The sequence below is a fragment of the Chenopodium quinoa genome, unplaced genomic scaffold (genome assembly GCF_001683475.1).
Source record: "Chenopodium quinoa cultivar QQ74 unplaced genomic scaffold, ASM168347v1, whole genome shotgun sequence".
In the NCBI taxonomy this organism is placed as follows: Eukaryota; Viridiplantae; Streptophyta; class Magnoliopsida; order Caryophyllales; family Amaranthaceae; genus Chenopodium; species Chenopodium quinoa.
The window spans coordinates 1,530,405-1,553,811 of NW_018743920.1; the positions used below are offsets into that span (position 1 = coordinate 1,530,405).

Here is a 23,407-nt window from a genome sequence, read left to right on the forward strand (position 1 = left end):
AAAATATGCATGAATTCTTAATCTTAAATTTTTTGTTTGAGGGAATTTAATCCCAATGGCAAGAAAGTGCAGGTGAGTAATGTCAAAAACAACACGTTGACAGTTCAACTACATGGCTAATGAGTAGAATGTGCTAACTCGTTGATGAAATGGTTGGGGAGTTTTATGCTAGAGATAATGGCAATATAGGAATAAATGAGTATGAGGCGGTATGTACTTCAAATTTTCAATAAGTAGTTTCTAGCAGACTTGCAAAGATGACATACACTTCAAGGGTCCTCAACTCCCAATTATTCAAGGCAAAAACTTTCAGCTGGGAATCTGATGGGATAGATTGAATATAAGACAAAAATATACGTTAATTTTACTTAAAGCCTTACTGTACAAGTAATATGAGATTTTTCTATAGATGATGTGTATAAATTGGGTTTGAATCAATTATGGCTATGATAAATCTGAATAACTGATTTGATTTAAGTTTGTTCTTATGTTTTGTTGATAATCAGATTCATTTCCCCCTTTTCATAGTATAATTTGTTCATTTGATTCTCAATTGAATTATGCTATTTGCTTATTTGGTTTGATAAATTATGTTATAAACTACTTTTATTTTATTTTTCTGAACTTTTTAATTGTTTGCATGTTCACTTTCCAACTTCCTGATTTTTCGATGTATGTTTATGGGTTTATTTTCTCATATTTTCTATAATATTGTGCAAAGTTGCCAAATTTAATTGAATAATGAATTTCTGGATGTTTTGGTTGTATATTTATAGTATTAGTTAAAAAAAATTCACAAGATTTGTTAATTCGAATCTCTGATATGTATTGTAAAAGGACAGTTTTGTTAATTTGGTTGCTTTATTGAATTTTGTATGATAAGTTATTGAAAAAGGACATGGGTATAGCTTGAGAACTGTAGAATCGGAGGATATTTAAACTTGTATAACTCTCTCAATTTAAAATTGGTTATTAAAATATGATTATAAGGACTGTTGAATTCCCAAAAGACAGTCACATTCCACTGATTCAGTCTAATGATACTAAGTTTATCAAATTAAACACTCACTTAACTACTCTTGACTCTAATCTCTCTTTTAATGACATTGTTTTATATCTTAAGTTTGATTATTAGCTTCAGAGTAATTGCAAAGTTGCAGGTCTTTTTGTAATTTATAGGAAATCAATATTGATGTCTCAAACTCAAAGTAGGTACATAAACATATTTTTGAGATAAAGTTAAGTGATTGAATATTAGTTCTATTTGTATGGACGAAAGTTTTATCTTTATTACAAAGATTGTAAAATAAAAAAATGAGTGCTGACAAAAATAATCAAGTATGTAAACTAAGGTTTCATTTACTAGACCTATAATTTACTAAGCTATAATGATGAGGCTGATGGCGAAGATCATGAAGACTTGGAATCGACATCCATTTACACCCTCCCTGAACCAAGAAATAATGCAATTCAATTGAATTTGAATTACATGGTTTTGAATCTAATTTGACCCTTGAGTGCCTTTTATAGCCCTCGATTTCACGCTGTTGGTAGGGCTATATATTAGTATTTTTAAGTATGATTGGATGATATAGTCTTATATAGTGTTGAGCCCTAAAAATCGCCCAGTCGTGCAATGAGAGAGCTGTCCAAAAGAAAGAAATATGTATGATACATTGATACGGCCATATAACCTCCTATTTAGTTCATATTATTAAGGAAATGTTGCACTTGTAGGAAATTTGATAGGTAGTGCATGTTAGAAAGACCGGTGTGGTTTTTAGCTACAGGTTTGAGTTTGAGATTTGAATGTGATGAAAGTTGCAACCTTGCAGCTCTTATGTATTTTAACGAAAACTAATACTAAAAATTAGGGAGAGAGTAAGTTTGTAATGAATAATTTCACAGTTATTTATCATTTTGTTTATTACAAGCTTTACAGCTCTATTTATAATTCGTATATTATTGCTTGTACAAATAAACGTAGTTACAGACTGTTATTCTGTTATAAGTCTTGTAACAGAATCTATACGGATTTCTTGAAATCTATAAATTTATAGTTGAATTGAGCTTAAGCATCGACCTGTTGGACTCCATAGACTGCTTTGATCAATAGTGAAACACATGTGCTTGCTATCCTTGCTTGTGGCATGATTGCCAAGTCTTGCTGCTGACCGTTGACCTTTGCACTGTAAGGCTGTGTTTCAACAGCCGCATGACTATCACCGTTAGAATGATTGCAAAGTTTGCCTATTTTTACTTACAAAATTGAAAGGAAATTTTTTGTTCATAAATTCCAAAATCCATGGATTATTCAATTTACCTGCCTCTGCCAGCCCAAATTCTCCTTATAAATCTTTTATGTGTTACAAGTTGAACTCTTGTTTTTACAATGTTTGGTCATGATGTATCTCTACGAGATAACTGACGTTAAATGTTTTTACAATGCTTATACTTCTGAGTGTGTGTGGTGTATTGGTCATTGAATTTGCATGCTTGTACATTATTTTTTTTTGAAAAGCACTGATCACATATTAGTTTGAATCTAAAATGCCCTGTCTAATGCTGTTGAACTCAGCAATATTCTTTGCCAAAAGATGAGAAGCCTGTTGAATCCAAACCTATTGAAGTAGCAGAGGTTGAGACTGCAGCAGAAGCTGCTCCCGAGAAAACTGAAGAAGCACCTCCTTGTGAACTTCTTTCGTCTTTCTTATCTATCTTTAATATGCTACAGCTTGAGATTGCACCAGCAGATTTTCATTTCCCAACCACAAACCAAACAAGGCATTGCCTTACCCGATACATTATCATCGGTAAGACATCTAACTTAATGAATTGTTATCTCTTTTTAAAAAAATTGCTCCCTGTGATTAGCAAATATTCTGTCCTCTTTTAGGTGCACCGCTGCCAAGGGTGAAGATGCCCTAGAGTGTGATAAATTTGCTAAGTTTTATAGGTCTCTCTGCCCTGGTGAATGGGTAACTACATGGTTTCTTGTTAATTACTTAAAATTTAATTTCTTATGACTTTCCTTCTTTTTTGACGAGTAAATATCTTCATACAGCACAAACAGTGATTTAGATTCAAAAATTTCTATCTAGGATAGATAATTGTTTGTAGCCTGTTTAGTTCCCTACATCCCTATGCTGAGTGGAAAGGAAGGGAAGAGCAAAGAGGGGCAAAGAACATACATTTCAATGCTTTCAAAGTCAGAACTTGGAATTGAAGTGAATACTTTAGTCTATGAGTCGACTAGAGAAGAATTTGCCAAAATATGAAGTTTACATTGTAAGCTTCTGTTGAGTGCAAATCATAAATTTGTAGAAAATATCTTAGTTTGATACCCTTTTTCCTGAAATTCTGTGTAAAATTCTAAACCTAAGATGGAGATGTGATTCGTGCTATCCCACTTAATGTTTTCAATCAAACAAATTTTTAAGGAATCTTGGAGGCTGAGGTTTGGTAACTTAGAACTTGAGGGTAATCACTGAGAACACTGTGGAATAACTGTCTGTATTTTGTAGTATGTTGTTGGCTTGTCGCTTCTTGTCGGAATTTTGGTATATGTAGAAATCAAACTGAGATAAACTCACCTTCACATATTACTTCTCAAGTTGTCTGCTATTATTGCAAATTTCTTGTGAGAATTTCCTTCTTACATTGCCTTGACATTGAGATGAATCATTTTATTTTTTTTATCTCAGCTCTCCATGTTGGTTAATATGGTTGCAAATTTGCAATGTTTGTGGAATGCAGATTGACAGGTGGAATGAGCCAAGGGAGAACGACATCTTTCCTAGACCTTTGTAGGATGAGTCTTCCTGAACAGATGGATTCATGTGGTTATGTTGATTTTGTCTAATTCAACTGTTTGTCGAGGGAAACCCACTGCCTAAAACAAATTTCATATAGAAGGCCTTACAAATGAAGATCTTACAAATCATGTGGAGACTATTCAAGAAGAAAACACTGAACTTAAAGAGTCGCATGGGTTTGGTTGAAGCTGAAATGAAGATGTTGAAAGATACATTGATAAAACAATTCAATGTTTCGTTTTCGGACAATGTTTCCAACACACAAACTCCGAATACCTAGCTGATTGTGCGTGGAGAGCTTTGATGGTCAAGCCAATAGATTTAAATTCAAATCATTGTTTAGTTTGTTTAAGAATAAATAAATACTTTTAGCATTAAGGTTTACTTTAGAACTTTGACATGGAATTTTTATTTATTAATTGTGTGGTATGGATCATACTAATTTTGTATGACACTGTTTTTACTTTAATATTTATTAATGAACTTCTATGAAATACTATAGTTTCATCCCCAAAACACACCAAAAATAAGATCATTTTGTACCATTTTTGCTACTAATAACTAACACATATATAAAAAATAAGAGCATTGGAAAAAATAGCCACTAACCTTTGAATTTGAACTCTTTTTTGAGGAGCAAACAAACTAAATCTACAATTCCTACAAATGATCGAATAAAAAAATTAAAATTAAAAAACTTAGGGTTTATGGTTAATTAATTGAAACTAAATAAAAAAAATAGGTCGAAGGCATACCTGCTAGTCAGTGGGTGGTCTAAGTCGTTGGGTGGTCGACGGGTGGGTGGTCTGAGGCGGTGGATCTAGGCGGCTGAGCAATTGAGGGTTAGGGTTAGCAATGTAGGATCAAAAACGAAAAAAAAGGAAAAACCATTAACTGGTGGTCGGTGGCCGACGCACGAAGGACGACTGAGGGGAATGGAGGGTGGCCTGTGAAGGGTGAGTGGCGACGGGTAGGACCTACTCTCTCCTTCTCCTACTTATTTTGTTCGACAAAAAATAGAAATAAAACCCTTTTTTTTTTTTTTTTTTTTTTAATTAAACAGGTTTCCGATGGCTTTTCCCATGGAATAAAGCCATCTTTAATTAAACAGGTTTCCGATGGCTTTTCCTATAGAATAAAGCCATCTGAAATATAATTTTCGATAGATTTTCCTTCTGATTTAAGTCATCGAAAGTTTCCAATGGCTAAATAACTATCGGATTTTTTTTTTTCAAATTTTAAATTTCAAAAATATAATATCCGATGGAAAAATACCATCGGAACCTATTATTTCCAATGCTTTTATAAACCATCAGAAATCACCAATGTCTTATTCCATTGGAAAGTTTTTGAGCCATCGGAAAATTACGAGGGTTTTAAACCCTTGATTTTTTTTTTTTTCAACGGCTTTTGTAGACTATCGGAAATTTGCCATCGAAAATAAGCTATTTTCTTGTAGTGTCTGTCCAACTTGTCATAGTGGCCCACGAACAATAAAAAAATATATTTTTAATAAAAAAACCATAATTTTCAATGCAACTTATTTACAAAAATGCTATTAATAAACATAATTTGTTTATCTAGTTTATAAATCGGGGCTTGCTATATTTTAAATGTGTAATTGACAATACACTACTTATAAGAGTAATCTTATACTTTTTATTTTTTATTTTTTTATTTTTTATTTTTAAGGTAAGGGATAGAAAAGAAGGAAGGACGATACGCAGACGTCATAAGATTTGGGGTAGGAATTAACGAATTATATATTGCCTAACTATGAGAAATTCCTTATACATAGGCACTAATACGGGAGTCCCACCTTTAAGGGTTGATTCCATTAATTTTGCCTAATTTTAATGAAGTGAATGACTTTATAATCTTTATTTTTTTTTTATTTTTTTGAAGGAACTTTATAATCTTTTAGTATAAGAAAATACTAAAATTGTGTTTGATTGATATATAGGAAATTTTAGTATTTTCTAGGCAATTAAATTTCTCATGTATTGTAACTTTCTATAGACATTTAATTTCCATATGCAACCAAATGAGGCCTTAGTCTTCTTTCAACTTCTTTTGTATTTTCCATTAAAAAAATATTAAAACACTGGCAATTTAATAATTGCCTAGAAAATACTAAAATTGTATTTCCCATGAATTAGTTTCCTATGTTTTGTTTGGTTAGCTTATGTAATACCCATGTATAATTATAACTTGAACTACTTTCCCAAAATTTTGAGGATAATAATGTAATTTCACCCAAAATACTTGTGACAAGTTTGAGTGACCAAGGTAGGGTGTGAGAAATTAATTCCCATGTTTTGTAGAATTCCAAATTCCTTAGGAATTTCCACTTTCTACATTTTTGCTAACCAAACAATTACCCTTAAGCACATTTTTCATGAATTTGTATTTCCCCCATTATTGAAGTGCAACCAACAAGGCCTAACATTATCAATATTGGACTAATTCAATATCAACCTATCATTTTAGGATGAAATTATTTTACACTTGTAACTTTGTAACGTAGTATGTAGTTGACTTTTCGTTTTTCGTCGTTTTTCGTCGTTTTTTTTAAAAAAAAAAACAGGGATGCATAGATTAATTGTTAATTACATAAGTAGAAGTTTCAGCTGGGGCATCACCAGCTCGAATAAAGTTAGAGTTTACAGACCCAGAAGTTTGATCTTTAACAAAAGCAGCATAGGAGGTGGGTAATGCAAAATACAAAGTTCATTCACGGCCTCCAAGGTACACCTAGCATCCTTTGCAACCACGTCCGACTTTTCGTTCTCTAAAGCGAGCTTGTACTTAGCCTAAGAAAGATTTTTAATCAATTATAATTGATACTAGTAGTTACTCGTAGTACATTTAAAATTAATCTCAGATGTCATACTGACACTTACACAACATCCTCCTCGACTTTTGGGTGTATAGAGAGTCACAAACGGAAATAATATAGACGGCAAGAGGATTCATCATCATTTCATCACACATCTTTAATGATTTCTTTAATGATGACAATAATTTAGACAAACAGATGGAGTTTGGTTGTTGAGGTCAAAATCGAACAACTAACATAGCGCTGAAGAAGAGATAATGTTGTTTGAAGTATCATACGAATTATCCGTTTCATTGTCGGCATTTATTATGTGACTAAATCAGCAGAGTTCTACACTCTTTCGAGTCAAAATATTGTTTTTAAGGGGGTTTGTCCGCTTGTTGGTTCCGAACTTGCGGTCACTTCAGCTCGAGTCATACCATGTTTTGATGTATTCACACTTAATTTTGTATCGTACGTGAAACACAGAGATCGAACAAGCATGAGTTCAACACTATATGATTCGGGTGTCCCGAACGGCCACAATCATAGACTTTCAAGCACAGCATTTATGGAAAATTCTATGAAGAAAATTGGTAGCTTTGCTTGGGTGTGCTGACAAAGACGGCATATGTAATTATGTACCATGCATATTTTACCATTAATAAGTCGGTTTGTATGTATGTAATAGTGAAAATTAGCCTATAAATAGCACTGCAATACTACGTGAATCAATCAAATCAAGAAGAGTTGTGTATCTTGAGTTTGAGTTTAGTGGTGTATATCCCGTCGTCTCTAGGAGACTAAAGTGTTGTAGAGGTGTATCGTCGAAGTAGCCAACCGTCGCTGTCAATATAGTATTGTCGTAGAAATGTTAGAGAAAGTACTAAACGAGTCATTTTACATGCATCCCTTCTCGTTTTCTTTCCCTTCTTTGATCCTGTTCTGTTTATTCCTATACAAATGGCTATCTACAACCTCTTCGAAAATTCATAACTCACCTCCATCTCCACCAAAACTGCCAATCCTAGGACATCTTCCTAAGCTAGGTGAGCTCCCTCACCGCACTCTCAAATCTTGGTCTGAGCGATATGGCGAGCTTATGTTGATCTACTTAGGGAGCAAGCCAACGCTTGTAGTGTCGTCTGCAAGGGTAGCGAAAGAGATCATGAAAACACATGATGCTTCGATATCCAATCGAGGTAAGTTTAGCATAAATGATAAAGTGTTGTACAACAGCAGGGATGTTGCTGCTTCCTCTTATGGAGAGTATTGGAGGCAGATGAAGAGTATATTTGTGCTCCAACTTTTGAGTAATCGAAGAGTTCGGTCTTTTAAGGGTATACGAGAGGAAGAAACCGCCTTGCTGATGGAGAAGATTCAGCAGAGTAATGGATCAGTAGTAAATTTAAGCGCGATGTTTATGGGGTTGACTAATGATGTGGTATGCAGGGTTGCATTTGGTAAAAAATATGACACCGAAAATCATCAGCAAGGCGGTGTTGATTTTAAGGTGGTCTTAAAGGAGTTTGTGGAGTTGCTTGGGACTTTTAATATTGGAGATTTTATACCTTGGTTGGCTTGGGTGAATAGATTCAATGGTTTGAATTCAAAAGCGGAGAGAGTTGCAAAAACTTTTGATTTGCTATTGGAAGAGATAGTTACAGAGCACACTGATCGACTCAATCGAGCAGGAGATAATAAAGATGATGAGAATGGAGTAAGGGATTTTATCGACGTTTTACTTCATGTGCAGAAGGACAATTCTACCGGTTTTCCTCTTGAAAGAGAAAGCATCAAAGCTTTGGTAATGGTAAGTGTTGTGCGCCTCTAGTATAACAACTTTTCGTCGTTTTGATTTGTAAGTAAGCTTTTCTTATGGTTTGCCTCTTTAATTTCCTTGTACTTGCATCACCAAAAGTGTTTTTTTTTTTTGGTCTAATCAATCATCAATTAAAATTTTAGCTATCACCAACTTTACAAAAAAAGAAGACTATCTCAGGACACTTTTGTTTCTCATAATGACATTTTGGAAAATAATGTGATTTTTTCACTGGTGGGGACCGCGTATGTGTCATGAGTGGGAGCCTCAAATGTTGACACATACCCCATGAGAACACAATGAGAAACAGAGAATTACCCATAATTCTTTATGTTCTAAACTATTGCCTACAATTCATGTAGGACGCCTTTGCAGCAGGAACAGATACGACATACACGGTGCTGGAATGGGCGATGGCAGAGCTCTTAAGAAAACCTAGAATCATGGAACAAGTGCAAAATGAGGTAAGAGAAATTGGTGGAAGCAAAGATTACATAGCTGACGAAGATTTGGAGAAAATGAAGTACTTGAAAGCAGTGATCAAGGAGACTCTACGAGTGTATCCACCAATTCCGTTGCTGGTTCCTCGGGAATCAACCCAAGATGTAAAGATAGATGGTTACGACATTGCTGCCAGGACTCTTGTTTTTGTTAACGCTTGGGCAGTACAGAGAGACCCTGCTACATGGGAAGAGCCTGAGGAGTTTCGTCCTGAAAGGTTTTTGAACTCTTCGATAGAATTAAAACGACAGGACTTTGAGTTGATTCCATTCGGGGGTGGCAGAAGGATGTGCCCAGGAATGACATTTGCGTTAGCTAATAACGAGATTGTGCTAGCAAATCTTGTGCACAAGTTCAAATGGGCGTTACCTGCTGGGGTCAGTGCCGAAACACTTGACATGTCTGAATGCACTGGTCTCACTATACATAGGAAGACTCCTCTTCTTGCTGTTGCTACTCCACATGTTTTCTAGTATGAAGAGAAAGTAAACCAGTTGGATTAGTTTATCATTAGTCTCTAATATACTACTACAATTCTACAAATATAGCTGTTTTTAAGTCACCTGCAGGTTGCAAAAGTCCTAGTAATACTAATACAGGAATGTATAATAGTACTTATATGCATATTTCCAATGTTTAGAAAACTTGAGGAATCAAAAATAAATGTATCTCTAGCTTGATTATGTCATTGTAAATTTATTATTATTACTTTAATTTATATAAAGTAAATGCACATTCGAATGACTGAGTGACTTCTAATGCACTTCAATTCATTTACAAATTGTAAGCTTACATGTTAATATGTTTCATGCTACGAATATTTGATCGACATAAGCTCACAATATTTTTCAAGCTACGAATATGCATAAGGTGAGAAACAAATTGTAAGCTCGCTTCCAAAAACAATTAATGATTGAGTGACTTCTAATGCACTTCAATTCATTGGTTCATGAATTACATGTAGAAAAATCAAATTTAAGTGACATATTAACAGGGAGATTAGGAGAGGGAGGATTTAAGGCACTGTAGATTTGGTTGTTCTAGTCAAAATTTGTGAGGATCCACATACATTATTAATAGCCAAGGACATGAACATGAGGGTTGATGACTTTATACACCAAAAATCTAATGTGAATATAGGAGCATTAGTATTCAATTTATATTCAATTAACATAGATCCACATACATTTTTTTCCAGTTTTTTTTTGTTCTTAAAAAATCTCAACAACAATCTCATTTTTAAATTTTTGTTAAGGAAGAATTACCTGCATAGGTGTTTGCCAATATCACGGTGGCCGACAGCATAGTGATGTAGGTTGAAAAATTGGTATTCTTCAGACTGTGTAATTGAAAAAGACGTTCTTTAGTTTTTTCGGAGAAATTTGGAAAGAAAATGAAAGGTCACCTTCTCCCTCCACTCTCCTCCCTTTCCATTACCTCTTTTTCTTTCCCCTCCCTTTCTCTTCACTATTGTTATCCAAGAGCAAACAGAGCAGGAGGATATAAGGGTTCAGGCTAAGAACGAATCGTATATAGAGATTGTACAAGGACACATATCAAACAGAGGAGAGGATACGATGCATGTGGCAATAGCAACTTTCCCTGGTCATTAAAACTACACAATATGACATGTCACAACATTACAACAGTGACCGCAAAGATGATGTCGTCAAGATGTCAATGCCGACAACATTCTTACTGTGAACATGTAATAATACCAAGATTTACATAGTAATACAGACTGTCAAAACGGTTTCATAGTTTGGTTTCGGTTCGGTTTGAAATCGGGTCGGTTAGAAATCGGTTCAAGTGTCTTATGGGTCGGTTTCAGTTTGGTTTAAATAATTATCGATTCGATTCGATTTTGGTTTATTTTTGAACGGTTTAAATTCGGTTCAAGTTATAAACGGTCCGGGTAGTAAATGGTTCGGTGCAGACGGGTTGCGGTTTGTTTGTTAACGGTTCGGTGTAAACGGTTTTTACTCCGGTTTAAATTCGGTTCGGGTTGTAAACTGTCCGGGTAGTAAACGGTTCGGTGCAGAAAGGTTGCGGTTTATTAACGGTTCGGTGTAAATGGTTTTTATCCAGGTTCAAACGGTTTTGGGTTAGAAATAGTTTGGTTCTTTTTTGGTTCAGTTTTATTTAGTTCGGTTTATAACTGGTTCGGTTCGTTAACGGGTTCGGTTCTTCTACAATTTAACATTATTCAGATCGGTTTTATTTCAGGTTTACTAAATTACGGTTCAGGTCTGTTTTTGATTTCAAAAAATTGGTTTTTTATCGAGTCATTTGGATTCGGGCAATTAAACGGTTTTGGTTTGAAATTTGATACTACTTTATAACTTTTTGCTGGTTAACAAGTTTTATATCAAGCCGAGACTTCATCACTTCATATTGAGGCATCATATTATATGAAAATTCTCATTAATTTTATAAATACATATATGTTATGTTTCAAGTTTAGCCATACTGATCTTACTAGTTTATTACGAAGTAGATTATAAAAGTTTAGTGCATTAATGTATTATTGTTTTACTATCAGATTATTATCTGCTTCTTATTTGATCATTTAATTAATAGTGTCATAATCATGATTTGATGAGTTGTTGTGACATCGAAATTTGCAATTTGGTATTCGATACTTAATTAGTCAACAAGACTGATAATTAAGACTCTTTTATCATTATATATTTGCATAAAGTTATATATGAAGATATTAAAAAGTAGTTTGATTTGTATAATGAAAGAAAACATTAATGAATAAGAAGGTAATATTGATTCTTTCAATCGATTATGCAGTTACATAACATCTAACCATCTCATATTCTCATAGTTAAATATTTATTAGTATAAAGGGATGAGAATCATAAGATCATTATATTTTTGTATATCCTTTACTGGTTTACCCCTAAGGCTTAAGTCACTAATTAGTAATTACTAATTACTTAATTAGACTAACAAGTTAATAAGAAAGAGTAACTTTTAACTTGAGTCTAATAGATCAAATACTCAAATGCTATTAGTATATTACCGAGTAGGATAGTCCAGTACACTTTAATCTGTTATGTAACTATGCTAAATTGACAATTGCTCGTATAGTCATATTAGTCAATCACTCATGTAGTCATTGTTGGGTTTCGCAACGTCCAACGCTACGCGGAAGAGAAACCCGCCCAAGACCCGCCCCAATAATTAAAGCAATAAAGCATGCATAAACATAATTAAACAATAATCAAGAAAAGGGATAAAGAAGTAATACCCTTGAAGCGTGCTTCGCTCGTAGACCGAGCTCTTACTTCGAAGCTATTGAGCCTCACAAGCGTGAAGGCCTCCAACGGCTCGTACCCTCGACCCGACCCGAACGATCTTCGTCTCGAGGGTTAGTCGAGATTTGACCAAATAAAACTAGAGTATTACGAACTTAGAGGTTTTCTCACCTTAAGGGAGATGCCTCATTGAGTTCAACTCAAGTGGTTTTTCCCAAACCCAAAACTTGGGTATTTATAGGGAAAGGTGACTTGATTCTCCCTTCTCCCATCAATGTGGGAGAGTTGCATTTTTCCACCAATTTATTTTAATAAAAAACAAATTAAAATGCAAAGCAATTAATAAGTTACAAGTGGCACAAGGAGGAAGAGAGATTAGGTGAGGACCATTCCAAGAGGGGGGGACCATAGCCTTGGTGCCCAAGACAATGCCCACTACCCTTGGTCCCCACTTGATCAAAACCGCCATCTTCCATGTGGCTGGCTGGCAGTTTGCCTTGGCTGCCAGCTGGCGCCTAGCACCATGGCTGGGCAGCCAACCAGCACAGCTAGCACCCACGCATATACCGCAGGCATCCCACACACATCCAGCATGCGTGCTGCTAGCGAGCCACGCATGCTGGGCGCTGCAATGCGAGGCACACGCATAAGCACGCTGCTGCTTGGTGCTGTGCTAGCTATGCACACGCACATGCACGCCGCGATGGTGCATGATGCTGTGCCAGCAACGCACACGCACATGCTGCGATGGTGCGACGAGCAGTGCTAGGCCTTGCCTAGTGCCAGCGCCTAGCATATGCGCACGCACATGAAATGCTGCGATAGTGCGATGGTGCGATGCTGCTTGGGCGCATGGCCTACTAGCACACACGCAAGGGCCTAGCACGCCTAGCATGCTAGGCTTGCGATGGATCTCGCCTAGCCTAGCACTCACATGGCTCGGCCAATGTAAGGCTACGGCTAGGGTCGTACTTGTAACTTGATTGATTTTGTGTCTCCTCAAATTCTAACTTCGACTCGACTTGCGACTCTCGATCACTACAAGAAAACAACTGAATTCCGACGGACTTTTTCCGTCGAAAACACGGGAAAATCCGACGGAATTCCGTCGGAAACTGTCTCTCGGAACAGCCCTTGTCGGAAATTCGATGCTTTCTGAGGGAAATTTCGTCGGAAGCCACTTTTTCGACGGAATACATTCTGTTGAAGCTGGTTTTGACTTTAACCGAAATTCCGTCGGAGGTGAAGTGGATTCCGATGGAAATTTCAATAATAAAAAAAAAAACGCCACCTCCCCACCAGCCCCTACCACCAGCCCACACCACCAGCCAAACCACCACCCACCGACCCCCCAGCAGCCACCCACCCCTAACCACCCACCCTATCCTGTCCAAACCTCCACCACCTCACCCACCCACCCACCCACCCCTGACCAAGTGACCAGATCCCCACCCTTCCCCACCATGTCGAGCTACCACCACCCACCCTGTCCTGTCCAAACCTCCACCACCCCCTACCCACCCTGTCCAAACCTTCACCACCCCACCCACCCCCTGACTAGACCACCACCACCCCACCTAACCCACCCACCCAGAAAAGCGAAAAAAAAACCAAATCGAAAAAAAAAACCGAAACAATTACAATTACAAAAATCCAAAACAAAAATCCGAAACACAAATTCCCACAAAAACAAGATCTAATAAAGTTACTAATCTGAATTTCAATAATAATTCGAAACAAAAACAACCCATAATAATTCGAAATAAAAAAAACCAGAAATAATTCGAAACCAACAAATCCAGAAATAGATCTTGCAAAAACCAGAAATTTCAAAACAAAAATTTCAAAAAAAAAAAAAACAAAAATAATTAAAATCACGAAACTTACCTCAAAATTTGAAATAAGTTCGAAATTCACCTCAAACTTGGTTAATAAGGTCAATTCCGACCAAGAAAACTGTAGATTTAGAGTTTTCTTGGTCGAAATTGACCTTAAAAACCTTTAAAAATGACAATGGCGGACCTTAGTGGCAGCTTCGTTTTTGGGCTGGTGGTAGTTGTGGTTGATGAGAGAAAAGAGAAAAGGAGGAGGAAAAGGAGAAGAGATCAGAGGAGGAAGGAGGAGAGAGAATAAGGGGAGAACGAAGAAGGAGGAAGGAGAAGAGATTACGGGGAGAACGAAGAAGGAGGAAGGAGAAGAGGAGGAGAGGAGAGAGAAAGGGAAAAGCGGCAGAAGAGAGGAGAGATAAAAGAGAAATGAAAGGGGAGGGGGTAGGGTTTCCGGGTTTTTAAAAAAAAAAATTAAATTATTATTCCGACGGAATGTTTGGGATTTCTGAGGAAGAATTCCGTCGGAAAATTCCGACGGATTTTAATTCCGCCGGAAAACTAATATTCCGACGGAAAATTCCGTCGGAAAGTTTCGACGGATTTTAATTCCGCCGGAAAAGTAATATTCCGACGGAAAGCCCATGTATTCCAACGGGTTTAAATTCAGCAGGAAATATCCGACGGATTTATATTTCGACGGAATATCTTGTCCGTCGGAAGAAGTCCGTTGGAAATAAGCCTATTTTTTGTAGTGGATCTCGACGCTCTAAGCTCGATATCCGACGTCTTTGTTCGTAATACTCTAATGACTCATCAAATCCTTATGATTGATTCGTCGGTTCGGATCGGCAGTTCGATTGGGTTCGACCCGAAGGGTTCAGTCAAGATAAAGCTGTAATATTAATTTACATTAATATTACTGATCGAAAGCGGCCTCCACCCAGGCATTCCGATCACTTGACCTTATTGAAGAATTAGTTTCCTGATAATTCTGAACCCTCTATCAGAATAATACAATTGTTGGAAGGACACCATTTCTTTCAGTCATATCTAATTAAGTAATTTGTATTTATGTACTAATCTACTAGTCAATTCTATCATTTATAAGTTTACACGATTACAAGTGTATTGCTTATAGGCACAGCTAAACTGATGTAAATATAATCTATAACAAATCTGTAGTACTTCTAACTCTCTAAGATATGACATCATTATATTATTATACACTCTTCGATTTTTATTAATCGCAACGCTAGACAATTACACGCTAACCGATTCACATTTAATAATTTAAATAACTTAATAAGTTAATGTGAGTGTTAAAAAAAATATAAAAGCTGATATTATGAAGGTATATATCGTTTTATCGGGATTCGAGAAATGTAATTAATTTTTTTTGAAGCCATGTAATTAATTAATTGTATAAAAGTTTGTTTAATGTTATTAAAATAAAATTAAAAATTTTGATTTTTACAAAGTGGAAAATTGATTTATTTTTTTTTGTTGACAATTTCGTCAAATAATGAATGGTGGGAAATTTCCCTTTAAAAACCAAAAGGCAAAACAAATTTTAGATTTAGAATTTAGATATTTTGATTGTTAAATAATTAAATACACAAGTGGTTCATATATTATGCAAAAGACAAAAAAAAAAAGAAAAAAAAAAAAAACGTGAAACGTGAAATTGAATTAGCCAATACTGCCAATTAGGTTAGGTCCTGTCAATCTCTCATCATTCTCTCTCCTCTTCATTCAGCCGTTTTCTACCACAGCCTTCACTCATTCTTCGGATTTTCTTCTTCATCCTCAAATCGAAGCACTGAATTCTCCATTCTCATTTGAACTCTCAAGTTCTCAACTCTCAAGCTCAACGTCTCAGACTCTCAGCCTTCAATAGCTCAAAGGTAAATTTTAGTTAATTGTTTTTGTTTTCGTTTCGGTTTTTTTTCGATCTCATTCTCGAATTTTTTTTTCAATCTCTAGTTCTCCATCTTCAAATCTTCCTCTCCTTCAAGCCGTCAAAGCTCAAAGGTAATTTTCTATTAATTTTTTTTGTTTTCATTTCGGTTTTTTGTTGCTGATTTGTTGTTTATGGGATTTGCATATCTTTATTTTTTGATTTTTAGTTCTGATTTATATTGTTGTTCATGTAATTTCTGATTTATATTGTTGTTCATGTAATTATTAATTTATATTGTTCTTCTTGTTCATATAATTTTTGATTTTTAGGTTGTTTCTCGGTTTAGAACATTAGAATCATGAGTATATGTATAATTTTCTGGTATTGTATAATTTGTGTGTTCCATTTTCTGGCCTGGACCTCTAAATCGTGGCAACGATTTTGTTATTTTACAGTTTCTATTTTGGTTAATTAGTTCTCTTTTTCAGTAATTTTGTTTTGGAGGGGGGGGGGGGGGGTAGGTAAGGGGTTTGTTAGTCTTTTACTTGAGAGAATAAAATTCTTTTAGGGGGGGGGGGGGAGAATGTAGAAGGGAAGTGTGTAGAAGATCTAAGCAGTATATATAGGAGAGCATGGGTGTAGCAAAGGATATCCAGGAAATAGTATTGATGAGCTTAAGCTTGTTTTGGGAGATCATCCTTCTTCTCGAATTGAAGGAAACCACCATTGTTGAGCTGGTTAATAGCTAGCTTTACAAATATCCATTGTATTGTTTGGTTAATAGCTTTTCAATACAAATATCCATTGTATTGTTTGGTTAATATCTTGCTGTTCTTGTCTTATTCTTATCCTTGGTAATCTGATTTCCAGTAGCTAGAATCCAGTTCCTAGCACTTAATTAGGAAAAGATAATGTTGTGACTTGTGAGCACCATAGATTTTTGCTATATGAATACATAAATAATTTATAGTGTAACACCCATTTGATTTTAGGGTTAAATTTGTTGATGAGATAGAGCTAGACGGTATGCATAAGAAATGACTGCGTCTGTTCAATTGTTTGTTCATGTAGATTTTAATTAATATCCACTGGTCCATTCTCATCTGAATTCTCCATTCTCATCTGAACACTTACATCTACTTTATGTTTCTTTTTTTTAGTAATGGAGCAAGAGTTTGATGGTTATGATGAGGACAGACAAGAATATTTTGAAATTATAGATTCTCAATACACTGTTTAGAATCAAGATTCTACTCAACTGCAAGTCACTACCACTAGTGGTAGTAAGCGTGGACGAACATCAGATGTTTGGAGGTATTACACCTTTTTTGATAAGATGGTTGGTCTTGCTCCGATAAAATATGCTCGATGCAATGTTTGCGGTAATGAATATAAAACATCGTTAAGGCAGGTGCTTCAACTTGTAAAGCTCATACTAAGACATGTAGGAGTAAAAATCCACACTATCTTGGAAATCATGAAAGTGGTGTTGAGCCCCCTATTGATCAAACTCGTCATTTACAATTGCTTGCTAGAGCTATAATTTTGCATTCTTATCCTTTAAGTATTGTGGAGCATTATGGCCTTAGAGAAGTTTTTACGAATTTGAATCCCAACGTGAAGCATGTGTGTAGAAACACTATTTTGAAATATTGTATTGCTGAGCATGATAAGTTTAAATCCTTGTTGTTGCAATCTTTTTCTGGAATTGAAGGTAGAGTTTGCTTCACTTGTGACTTGTGGACAACATGCACTAATCGAGGTTATCTCACTTTAACTGCACATTATGTTGATAAAAATTGGTGTCTTTGGTCTAAAATTCTGAATTTTAGATATTGTGGTCCTCCTCATACTAGTGTTGAGATAGAAAAATTTGTGTTTAAACTTATTGGAGAGTGGAACCTTCAGGGTAAAACTTTTGCAATGACTGTTGATAATGCTAGATCCATGGATGTTATGGTTAACCTTTTGAAGAATGATTTATGTTGACTTCTCCTCTTCCTTGTAATGGTAAATTTTTTCATATTCGATGTTTAGCTCATGTCTTGAACATATTGTTCAAAGAGGTTTAAAAGAAGTTGATAGTAGTGTTCAAAAATTGCGTGAGGTTTGTAAATATATTGATTCTTTAGACTCTAGACTTACTCAATTTTAGTATGCTCTTCATGAGGTTAACTGTGTGTTTAATGGAAAGTTACGTCTTGATGTTGTGACTCGTTGGAATGCCACCTATACGATGCTCAGAAAAGCTTTAGAAGCAAAGGAAGCCTTGAAAGTGGTTATCGATAGGTTTATGGGTTATGATTCAAACTTTCGGATGATGAATAGGATACCCTTACTAAAATATGTAATTTCCTAACGGCATTTTATGAAATCACTGTGTTATTTTCTGGTTCAGAATATCCCACTGCATAATTATATTTTGCTAGTGTTTTAAAAATTGAGCACACAATAAGTAAGGCCCATATAGACCTTAAACTTGCACCCGTGGCAAAAGTTATGCTTGAAAAGTTTGAGGGCTATTGGGATGAATATAGTTTGATCCTTTCAATTGCTATTGTTTTGATCCTTGCTATAAGCTTGTTTGAGTGACGAAGATGTTAAAAGTGCTTTATGTTGATGAGTCATGTGTTGAAAAGGCGAAGGTGATTAAAAATGCTCTTTTGGAGTTGTATAACTTTTATTCTTCTATGACTTCCGATTTTAAGTCAAGTACAATTGTTCCACCCTCCATCCCAACTGTTATCGATAAATCAAATAGTCACTTGGATGATGATATATTCAAGGTAATCAATTTCTGTTTATTGTGGTTTACAAAATTAATAATTGTATGTTTTAATTTTTATTATTTAATAAAAGCATTTTGTTTGAACTTTTCTAGTATGTTGATGATAATGAGGATGGCCCATCAAGGGCCATCGACGGAGATTGATTCTTATTAGTGTACACCTCGCCAACCAATTTATAAAGGGCAGAATTATGATGTTCTCAAGTATTGGGAATCTCAAATTAGTGTGTACCCCATATTAGCTGTTATGGCTAGGGATGTTTTGGCCATTCCTATTACATCGGTAGCCTCTAAGTCTTCTTGTAGCATGGGTGGTCGTATTTTAAACAAGTATAGGAGTGCGCTATTGCCTAAGAATGTTGAGGCGTTGGTTACCACACAAAATTGGTTACGTGGTTATGATTGTGATATTGAAGAAGACGTCTTTGAAATTGGTAAAGAAGTGATAGATGAAAGTTTGGCATCTAATTAGGAAGGTATGGATGTTGTATTGTAGTGATGCTTAATTTATATTATGTTGCTTCATTTTATTTTTTTTTTGAGAAAAGTGTTGCTTCATTTCTTACACGTATGCTCTCCTTGCCTAGCTTGATGCTCCTGCTGCTTGCCTTTGTTTCTTTGGCAGTGTTGCTAAATTGGTGCTGCTGCCAGGGATTTGTGCTTGTTGGTGGGTCTATTTGGTTGGCTTGCTGGCCAGCTTGCATTGCTGTTGATAATTCTGCTTTTGGGATGCTGCTGGATGCTTCTTGCTAGGCTACTGTCTCTATTTTGCCAGGTTGCTGAAGTTGTTAAAGCTTTGTTGCTGGTCATGGAACTTGGAGTAGTCACATTATATTGCAATAGTGCTTAAACATTATATTTTAATAGTGCTTAAGTAGTCACATTATATTTCAATAGCTTAATTAGGATATGAAATTGTGGTTCAGGCTTTTGCTAAAATGTTTTAATCTCATAAAACCATACTTAAATGAACAAGTATTAATAGTTTTAGTCACATTCCATTATTGATATGTTGTTCCTTATTTGTCTCGAATTATTGATTATTATTCCTGTTGTAGTTATATAATTCTACTGTAATGAGAGCCATCAAAATATAAAAAAAGTAGTAAAGATTTGCTTGGCAGTGTGTAGATTTCCACTAAAAACATTTGATAGCTTTTAAATGTTTGTCTATCAAAAGCAATAATGGAAATTAAAGGTAATGTAACCATTTGGAATTTATGCTTTCCATCTAGATCATCATCATGAGGCTTAGCATTTTCCAATAGTTTGTTATAGCCTTCTCTGTCATAACAAGTAAGAGCATTCTCACTGGCAACTGGTATGCACAGGAACTGATAGCAGAAAGTAGAAGTTAATGACCCGTTAATGGCCCGTTTCACTTTTACCTCGACCCTGCCTCGCATTGACCTTGACCCGCTAAATATTCATCTTGACCCGCAACCGACCCGCCCCGTTAATGACCGACCTGCACTGACCCGCCCAATAACCACCCCTAGTAGTAAGTGGTTTGTAAACGGTTCGATTTATAAGCGATTCGGTTCATAAACGGTTCGGTTTATAAACTGTTCGGTGCAAGCGGGTTGCAGTTTGTTAACGGTTCGATGTAAACAGTTTTTTATGCCAGTTCAAACGACTTCGGATTAGAAACGGTTTGATTCATTTTCGGTTCGGTTTCCTTTCAGTTCGGTTTAGATTTGGTTCGGTTCTTAAATGATTTAACGTTACTCGGATCGGTTCAGTTTCAGGTTTACTAAAATACGGTTCAGGTCGGTTTTCGGTTTCAAAAAATCGGTTTTTTATCGGTTCGGTTCTCATTCGGATCGGTTTAAACCGATTCGGTTTTTGATAGTACTATTAATACTGCAATAACCAAAAGTTGTGGCTACACTTAGCTTACATGATACTTCCAATAGAGCCAAATTATCAAAGTCCAAGCTCTGCCACTAGTATTATCAAAGAAAACAAACCTTAAAAAAAACCCTTATCATGCACATGTAAAAGCCTTTTATAACACATCTCCAAGTCTAGCAAGTAACATAATTGCAATTATAGACGTTGTTAAAAGTAATATATATTGTTTGTATTACAGCATTACTGTATTAGGCTGACAAGAACGCTAAGCTAAACCCCACGAAATTCTAAACACCACCGGTATCTATTAGATAATTGATAATAACATCTCATGCATTGTATCTATCCATTCACCGCGAAGAAACAAAACAAAATCTTTTATCACAAATACTTTCTACTTTTCTAATGTTTATAAATCAACTAGTTAGAAAATGAGGGCGCCCCCATTACTCACCGTTTTGTTTCTCACAGTGGCAGTTTCGTAAATAAAATGTATCACTTTAATCACGATGGTACATTTTATTTACGAAATGGATGATAAAATTGTACCACTTTAGTCACGGTGGTACATTTTATTTACGAAACTGTCACTTTAGTCACAGTAAATAACTGTTAAAAAATCCGGCTATAAACTTAGAAAGTGACAATGACAAAAATGCGTGGTCCGCGGGCGGCAAGTATAATTTTATAAAGCCATCAAAGTTATTGTTAATGACATAAATGAGCGGTGTAAAATAAACAGTCGTGGGTGAAAGCCGTGCATTAATGGCGCTACTTAAACCAATCATGCACACAAAGCACTAAAGAAAAGTTGTAGAACTCGCTCAATAGAGAGAAGAATATGTGTAGTGTTCTACATATGTTTGAGAAAGCCCTTTATTCAATTTATGTTGATCCCCTTCTATTCCTTCTGCCCTCACTCTTCTTCATAATCTTCCTCTACAAATGGCTGTCCACAAACTCTTCAAATTTCCAACACTTACCGCCATCTCCACCAAAACTGCCAATTCTAGGACATCTTCACCGACTAGGCGTGCACCCTCACCGCTCCCTCCGGGCTTTGTCTGACCAGTATGGTGAGCTTATGCTCATCTACTTGGGCAAAAAACCTACACTTATAGTTTCTTCAGCAAAGGCAGCAAAAGAAATCATGAAATCACATGATGTTGTATTTTCCAACAGGCCTAAGTCTAGCATTAATGATAAGCTGCTTTACAACAGCATGGATATTGCTGCTTCTCCTTACGGGGAATATTGGAGACAAATGAAGAGTATATTTGTGCTTCAGCTTTTGAGCAACCGAAGAGTTCGGTCTTTCAGAGGTATAAGAGATGAAGAAACAGCTCTGTTTATGCAAAAGATTCAGCAAAATAACGCATCAGTTGTAAATCTAAGTGATATGTTTGTGGTCTTCACGAATGATGTGGTATGCAGGGTTGCATTTGGCAGAAAATATGGAGAAAATATTGATTTCAAGGAGGTCTTAAAGGAGTTTGTGGAGCTGCTTGGAGCATTTGATGTTGGAGATTTTATACCATGGTTGGCTTGGGTGAATAGATTCAATGGTATGAATAAAAGATTAGATAAAGTTGCAAAAGGTTTTGATTTGATATTGGAAAATATACTTAAGGAGCACTTGGATCGACTATCAGGAAATTATAATGTTAACAATAATGAAACTAAGGATTTTGTAGACGTTTTACTTGAAATTCAGAAGGAAAATTCAGCTGGTTTTTCCCTTGAAAGAGAGAGCATCAAAGCTCTGATACTGGTAAGTAAATTCTTGCTTTTGATCATTACTATAACTTCACCTTTTACCAAAATAAGAAACAGAGAAATTAAAGATTATGCATGAACTCTGAATGTTGATCCTTTTTATGTAGGATGCTTTTGCAGCAGGAACTGATACGAATTACACTTTACTAGAGTGGGCAATGACAGAGCTCTTGAGAAATCCTAGAGTAATGGAAGAACTGCAAAAAGAAGTAAGAGGAATTGGTTACAAAGATCATATAACTGAGGATGATTTGGAGAAAATGAAGTACTTAGAAGCAGTGATCAAGGAGACTCTACGGCTGCATCCACCAATTCCATTACTTGTGCCTCGTGAAGCAACCCAAGATGTACGGATAAATGGTTATGAAATTGCTGCTAGGACTCTTGTTTTTGTCAATGTTTGGGCAATCCAGAGAGATCCCATTACTTGGCAAGAACCCGAGGAGTTTCGTCCTGATAGGTTCTTGCATTCTTCAATAGATTTCAAAGGGCAGGATTTTGAGCTAATTCCATTTGGAGGGGGAAGAAGGATTTGCCCAGGAATATCATTTACGATAGCTAATATCAAGCTAGTGTTAGCAAACCTTGTGCACAAGTTTGATTGGAAGTTGCCTGCTGGAGTCAAAGGTGAAACAATGGATATGTCTGAAAGCACTGGCCTCACTATACATCGAAAACCTCCTCTTCTAGCTGTTGCTTCTCCACATCTTTTTCAGTAATGAATTAGATATGCTACTAAATTGAGAAAGGGAGTTAACTAGACTAGTTGATCTGTGAGTCTCTATATTGTAACAAGTTAAGATAACTAGCGGAAAATAGCTGTTGTCCATCATATCGAAGTAAGCGTACAACTGCAAAACATCAATACTTCATACTTCCTTTGTCCCGTAAAGTTCTTCCCACTTTCTGTTTAAGGTTGTTCCATGGATTTCTTCCCACTTTTACTTTATTATTATTATATTTTTTCAATAATACGAATTCATAATCTTTTACCCAAGTTGCAACTTTTTGGGACCACTTTTCTTTTTACATTCTATT

General features: G+C 35.7%; 3 protein-coding genes and 2 long non-coding RNA genes across 7 annotated transcripts; 4 read left to right on the forward strand and 1 right to left on the reverse strand.

Annotated features, from left to right (window-relative positions):
• The first annotated feature begins 149 nt into the window (after positions 1-149).
• On the forward strand, positions 150-5,262 carry LOC110687682 (cytochrome c oxidase subunit 6b-1-like). The gene is made up of 4 exons (XM_021864308.1): positions 150-209; positions 2,579-2,813; positions 2,875-2,978; positions 3,757-5,262. Exons 1-4 carry the CDS (start codon positions 150-152, stop codon positions 3,808-3,810), a joined length of 453 nt encoding a protein of 150 aa, XP_021720000.1. The 3' UTR covers positions 3,811-5,262.
• Positions 5,263-6,823: 1,561 nt separating this feature from the next.
• LOC110687831 (cytochrome P450 71A4-like) lies at positions 6,824-9,783 on the forward strand. The gene is made up of 2 exons (XM_021864473.1): positions 6,824-8,446; positions 8,818-9,783. Exons 1-2 carry the CDS (start codon positions 7,505-7,507, stop codon positions 9,427-9,429), a joined length of 1,554 nt encoding a protein of 517 aa, XP_021720165.1. The 5' UTR covers positions 6,824-7,504; the 3' UTR covers positions 9,430-9,783.
• On the reverse strand, positions 9,109-10,903 carry LOC110687832. Its single transcript, XR_002504470.1, has 3 exons — positions 10,222-10,903; positions 9,326-9,425; positions 9,109-9,209 (listed from the first exon to the last, which is right to left on the reverse strand). It is a non-coding gene; the product is annotated as an uncharacterized LOC110687832 (long non-coding RNA).
• Positions 10,904-15,562: 4,659 nt separating this feature from the next.
• Positions 15,563-19,771, forward strand: LOC110687833. 3 transcript variants are annotated; one of them, XR_002504473.1, is made up of 4 exons: positions 15,568-15,955; positions 16,035-16,082; positions 17,112-19,215; positions 19,327-19,771. It is a non-coding gene; the product is annotated as an uncharacterized LOC110687833 (long non-coding RNA). The 3 variants fall into 3 exon arrangements; XR_002504472.1 differs by having other exon boundaries at positions 19,365-19,771; XR_002504471.1 differs by having other exon boundaries at positions 15,563-15,955; positions 17,112-19,763.
• Positions 19,772-21,290: 1,519 nt separating this feature from the next.
• On the forward strand, positions 21,291-23,361 carry LOC110687834 (cytochrome P450 71A3-like). The gene is made up of 2 exons (XM_021864475.1): positions 21,291-22,364; positions 22,477-23,361. The coding sequence occupies exons 1-2, from the start codon at positions 21,435-21,437 to the stop codon at positions 23,086-23,088; spliced, it is 1,542 nt and encodes a 513-aa protein (XP_021720167.1). The 5' UTR covers positions 21,291-21,434; the 3' UTR covers positions 23,089-23,361.
• The last annotated feature ends 46 nt before the right edge of the window (positions 23,362-23,407 follow it).

What these genes read in the sequence shown, in the direction of transcription:
- LOC110687682 (XM_021864308.1), top strand. Translation starts at nt 150, where the DNA reads ATGGTTGGGGAGTTTTATGCTAGAGATAATGGCAATATAGGAATAAAT. An exon ending in TACCCGATACATTATCATCG is followed by an intron (nt 2,814 to 2,874) that starts GTAAGACATCTA and finishes CCCTGTGATTAG; the next exon opens with CAAATATTCTGTCCTCTTTT. An exon ending in CTCTCTGCCCTGGTGAATGG is followed by an intron (nt 2,979 to 3,756) that starts GTAACTACATGG and finishes TGTGGAATGCAG; the next exon opens with ATTGACAGGTGGAATGAGCC.
- LOC110687831 (XM_021864473.1), top strand. Translation starts at nt 7,505, where the DNA reads ATGTTAGAGAAAGTACTAAACGAGTCATTTTACATGCATCCCTTCTCG. An exon ending in GCATCAAAGCTTTGGTAATG is followed by an intron (nt 8,447 to 8,817) that starts GTAAGTGTTGTG and finishes CAATTCATGTAG; the next exon opens with GACGCCTTTGCAGCAGGAAC.
- LOC110687834 (XM_021864475.1), top strand. Translation starts at nt 21,435, where the DNA reads ATGTGTAGTGTTCTACATATGTTTGAGAAAGCCCTTTATTCAATTTAT. An exon ending in GCATCAAAGCTCTGATACTG is followed by an intron (nt 22,365 to 22,476) that starts GTAAGTAAATTC and finishes CTTTTTATGTAG; the next exon opens with GATGCTTTTGCAGCAGGAAC.